This window comes from Hipposideros armiger, unplaced genomic scaffold, assembly GCF_001890085.2.
Source record: "Hipposideros armiger isolate ML-2016 unplaced genomic scaffold, ASM189008v1 scaffold_82, whole genome shotgun sequence".
NCBI lineage: Eukaryota > Metazoa > Chordata > Mammalia > Chiroptera > Hipposideridae > Hipposideros > Hipposideros armiger.
Window position 1 is genome coordinate 819,194 of NW_017731432.1, and position 5,175 is coordinate 824,368.

Sequence of the window (5,175 nt, forward strand, 5' to 3'; positions counted from 1 at the left end):
TATATCAACCTAAGGTTTATATTCCCTAAAAAGGAGGTTTTTCCCCTAAAAGGGGAGTACTAGTCAGGTCTGGTGCTAGGGAGAGGCAAACGAGGCACCCAGAGCACAATTTAAGGAGGCACTTGCTGTTAACAACTCTTCTGATACTCGCCTTACCCTAGTATCCACCCTGTGCTTGTGCTGGGCACTATGATGTACCTCCCAGACCCAAAGACCCAGCCCATTTATGAGAGTAAAAATCGACAGGACTGAGGGCAACAGGTTGCTTTAGGAGGTAGGCCCAGGAAAGAGGCGAGAGGTACCTGTTAGATCTACAGGGAGCTAGTGTAATTAAAGGCATGCCTCGTTTTATTGCACTTTGCTTTATTGTATTTCCCAGATGTTGCATTTTTTTTTTTTACAAGTTGAAGGCAAGCAAAAATATTACGACTCGCTTTATTGCGGGGGTCTGAAACTGAACCCCCAGTGTTTCCCAGGTATGCCTTTACCATAGGAGAACCAAGACTCAGAAGGTAACGTGACTTGCTTGAGGTCAGGCAGCCAGTAAGAGCCACTTCTGGAACTGGACCCTGAGGCTGTCAGAATACAAGCCTCTACGTGCTGGCAGGAAGGACACTCCATCCTCCCCTCCAGCTGGGAGGGTCAGTATCCTCCCGTGTCAGGAATTTGGGATCCAGGTCATGGACTGCCCCAGCCTCTGTTTGCTGTCTGACTTGTCAGTGTCCCCTCTGGGAGGGATGGGGTGGGAAGTCACTCAGCAGCTGGACTCCCTCTTCTATTTTCCCCCTTAACTCTAGAAAGAGGCAGGTGTTGGGTTTTTGTTGTAATCCCTTCCATATGGAGAGCACTGCAGAGTTTACCAACTGCTTATCAACCCATCCCTGACTTTGTTGCTCATTCATTGTGAGGCTATTGCCTTGTGAAATAGCAGGGCAGGGATTTTAGCCCCATTTTACTGGTGGAGAAACTGAGGCCCTGAGAGAAGAGAACCAGGATAGTGTCCAGATCAGGACCAGATCCTCCCACCCCAGTCCAGACCCCCAGTTTCTGTCTCTGGCCTGGGGTCCTGGGCAAAACCAGGGCAAACACTGGCCTTTCTGAGCCCAGAGCTCAGGCCAGTCCCTTTCCAGAAGACTCTCAGCCCTTCCTCCCTGTCCTGTCCCAGAAAGCCCCATTATCTTAGGGAAGACCTTTATTTGCCAAACACCTCCTGTCATCCACTCCACGCCTGTCCTGGTGACTCCAGAGCTGGCGCTGACACAGTGTGCTCTGGGTGAACTCACAGCTGGAGGGAGAGTCATGTCAACAAACAAGCTTGGCACGAGAGTGAAGCCCAACCCCTGGGGACAGAAGGTCTCAGTCCTGTGTTCCTCTCCATAGTCTCTGGAAGGCAGTCTCTCCTCTCCAGCCCCACTGCCCCATCCTAGCCAGATCCCTGGCATCCCTGACCCCGCCTCCTCCCAGCCTCAGTCTCTCTCTTCCAGCGTTTCTCCCACACCCCTGAAGCACCTAGGGGTCTTTCCAGGGAGTCAGTCAAGAGCAGAGGGTGGCCAGGAGCTCACGCCAGTCATCAGGACTGAGGCCAAATCCTACCAGGCGTGGACAGGCTCCATGTCCCTCATCTGTAGAATGGGGACTGTGCCTACTTCACAATGTTGCTGTAAAGCCATTAGACCTTCTTTGTCCCTTCTAGAGACCCCATGTCTTCCCCGTACATGCCCTGTACTTGTATGCCTCCCTGTCTTTAAACGGGCTCTTCACTTGCATGTCACCTTCTCCAACTCTTAAAGACATACTGATCATTCAAGGCTCTGTTCACCACACCAAACGTCACCACTTCCCTGCAGCCTGAACTGACTCCATCCCCAGCTGAAACTGCTCCCTCCTCTGGCTTTGCCTGCTGGGCCATCCTGCTTTCTAGTTCTCATCACCTTCTTCCTTCCCTGTGCCAAGATGAGTTGATTTCCAAGTCTGTCACCCTCCTACTCCCACCTGGACTGTGACTCCATGAGGGCATGCACCAGTTGGCATAGGGACTGGAATAAAGCTACCATCAATTTGCTGAATAATCATCGCTATCAATGATGGAGAGCTGCCTAGGTGTCCGGCACTGTGCTAAAGGGCTCACATTGCATTTGATCCTCACAACCACCTGGGACTGGGACTCTCTCTCTCTGAGGAAATAGCCTCAGAAACCTGAATGGATGGTGTCTTGGATAAAGGAGGCAGCCATGGTTCAAAGCCAGGGCTTCTGCTTCCTCGTGTACTCAGCTCCCTTCTGGCCTTCTGTGCTGTCTTCTTCCAGCAACAGGTGGGGGCAGCGCCCCCAAACTCTCCCAACTCCTCTCAGGAGCTGGGAAGTCCAACGTTGGTGCCCTTGGGTTACCCTGCCACCTGGCGGTGGCAGCCTCTGCCTTCCAGATTATGACATAATAGTTGCACAACTCACGGATATTTTTGAAAGAAACTGTCAATTTCCTCTCCTGGGCACTGCCAAGTGTTGTGGCCTCCATCCCACCCAGAGTCCCCAACAGCCTCAGGTCTCTAGAAGCCAAATATAGTCAAGAGTTGGAGTGATAAGGAAATGAAAATGCAAGACTGTAAAGTGACCCAGTTTTATTTTGGTTTTTGGAGACCAGATGGGGCACTGCTCCACTCTGCAGGGGTTAGGGCTGTAAAGTCTTCCCCTTCCAGGGCGGGAGGCCCAACGACTTCGAGGCCCAGGCATCCAGGGTGGTGGCCCCAGTGGATGGCAGCTCCAGGGACCCAGTGACCACAGTGGGTTGCACAAGGAGGGGGGGGGGAATCAGGCAGAGGCCTGGAATGGCTCAGATTGGGGGAGAGGGGGAGAGGAGAGGACACAGAATCCAAGAACGTGGAGTCGGAAAGGGGGTCCAGCGCCCTTCACTTTACCGCTGAGGCTCCAGGTCAGAGAGGTGATGCCAAACTGTCATTCTGCAGGAGGCAGGGCCTGGAGTGACGCCAGGTATCCCAGCCGTGTGTTAACTCCGTGCACTAGCCCGCTGCCTCCACCCTCACGGAGGGTGCGTGCTGGGGCCCAGGCGCTGGGTTCTCAGTCCACTGGGCAGTCAGACCCCTTTTTCCACTCGGGCACTCCAGGCACGCGCCCGGCCGTGCTCAGCAGCTCACCGAGCCGGCGGGCGGTGCCGACCCCAAGTCTGAGAAGCAGTCGAACTCGCTCTGGCCCAGGAAGAGCACCGGCAGCTCGCGCACGCGGTGCAGCCCGAGCTCCAGCTCCAGCGACGTCAGCGCCTCCTCGTCGATGAGTTCGGCGTCCATGCCGCCCAGGGCGTGCGCAGGCGGCGGCGGGCCCGGGGTGCCGGATTCCAGTTGCAGGCCCGGGGGGCCTCCCGGGGAGCCAGGGGTCGCGGTCGCGCGGCCTGGGCACAGCGTCGCCACCGGCTGCAGGTGCGCGCAGCCGGTGGCCTGCGGCGGCAATGCTGCTAAAGGCTGGAAGGCGGGCGGCGGCCCGAAGGCCCCGTACGCCAGTGCCCCTGGTGGGGGCGGCGGCGGGCCCAGCGGGGCCCCCCGCGGCCGCAAACCACTGTCCAGACCCGGGCCCGCATATGGCTGCAGCGTCCGGGGTGCGTGGGGACCATGGGCGGGCGCGGCGGGCGGCGGCCTCTGCACCAGGCGGTAGCCCTCGGCGAGCATCAGGTGGTCGGCCATGACGGCGGGCCGGCTGCCTGCTGGGGCGGCGGGTGGATGGTCAGCGCGGGCGTTCCCCGGTCCCCGCCAGCTGTTCCTCTGCGGCGAGGGATCTGGGTCCCGTGCCCTCCCCGCAGCCCAGCCGGGCAAAGGAAAACTGAACCGGACCCGTGCTCCTGCCCAGCCCAGGACCCACCGAACTGAGAGCTCCTGTGAGCCCCGTGGCCGGAACGCGTGACGGCGAGAACAACACACCCCCACCAGGTAGGGCTCTGAGACCTCCGCGCCGCGACCCGGGACTCCGCGACTTCTTATACCCAGAGGTGTGGCTGCCCCGTCCCCGGGCGCTCATTGGCTGGATGAGACGCTGGGTGGGCCAGAAGGTCTTAATCCCGCCCCCGTTGGAGCTCCGCCCTTTGGACCCTGGGCTGTGCAGCCAGCTAGGAGTGCTACTCTGGTGGTTTGACGCTTTTCGAGGGGCTATGTCTGACTATCCCAGGCTCAGCCTCAGTGCTGGCTGGGGCCAAGTTTGAATTGACCAGAAAGTGGGGTGGGAGGGCCCGAGGTTTAGGCCCCCAGAGCTGCTGGATCACAAGCCCAATCTCTTAATTTTTCAGATGGAGATAGAGGTTCAGTGGCAGAAGGGTTTCCTTGGGAATGAATACACAGCAGATCCTGGACAGAAGCGACATTCGAACCCAGCCCTGTGATTGCCACTTCTACACAGGCACGGACACCTTAGCAGTGCAGGGCCGTACAGGTCAGCTGCCCGTCCCCATAACCCAGGGGAGCCAGTTGCTCCTTCTCCGGTTCTCACTCACTCGTCTGTGGAAGCATGTACTGAGTTGTTATTAAAGTAATTTATGGGCATGTCTCCTGAAGGACTCGTTCATCTTTGTGACCTCAGCACTTGGCCCAGAGCCTGGTCCAGAGCAGGCGTTTAGTAAAAGTTAGGTGAACGAACAAATGAGGGAATGAATTGCAGCTCATTCTCCTGAGTTTTAGTTTCTTCATCTGTAAAATAGTGACAACAGCAGCACCTACCCCACTGGGCTGTTGTGAGGGTTAAATGAGGCGATGTGATGTGTGTACAGTGCTCAACACAGTGCCTGACGCATAGTAGGTGCTCAAAACTGTACCTCAAATGAATGAAAGGCTGGATGTAGTTCTGTCCCTGGAGATCTGAGTGGGGGATGCTGCACCTTCCCTAGATAACAATAATCTCTTAATTTTTCAGATGGAAAAACTTGGATGGTTTGAGTGCTTTACCTTCTACAAGCATCTTATTGGGGGCAGGGCGTGGATTATCAGCCCCATTTTTCAGATAAGGAGACTGAGGCACACAAAGGGAAAGTGGCTATTCTGAGGTCAAGCACAGCCAGAGGTAGCATGTGAATGCCTGTGTCCTTAGAGCAGCTGGAATTTCTCCCTGTGGCCAGGAGACAGCCTCCCTGAACCTTGCTCTGCACGAGTTTGCCACTCCGCCCCTCCCTTCTCTGGCTCCCC

The 5,175-nt window shown here is 56.7% G+C and overlaps 1 protein-coding gene across 2 annotated transcripts; it reads right to left on the minus strand.

Annotated features, from left to right (window-relative positions):
• Window positions 1–2,612: 2,612 nt before the first annotated feature.
• CITED4 (Cbp/p300 interacting transactivator with ED-rich tail 4) lies at window positions 2,613–3,985 on the minus strand. Of its 2 annotated transcripts, none has more exons than XM_019643709.1 (2): window positions 3,866–3,985; window positions 2,613–3,707 (listed from the first exon to the last, which is right to left on the minus strand). In XM_019643709.1, the coding sequence occupies exon 2, from the start codon at window positions 3,688–3,690 to the stop codon at window positions 3,139–3,141; it is 552 nt and encodes a 183-aa protein (XP_019499254.1). In that variant the 5' UTR covers window positions 3,691–3,707; window positions 3,866–3,985; the 3' UTR covers window positions 2,613–3,138. The 2 variants fall into 2 exon arrangements, with proteins under 2 accessions (XP_019499254.1, XP_019499255.1); XM_019643710.1 differs by having other exon boundaries at window positions 2,613–3,710.
• Window positions 3,986–5,175: the final 1,190 nt, after the last annotated feature.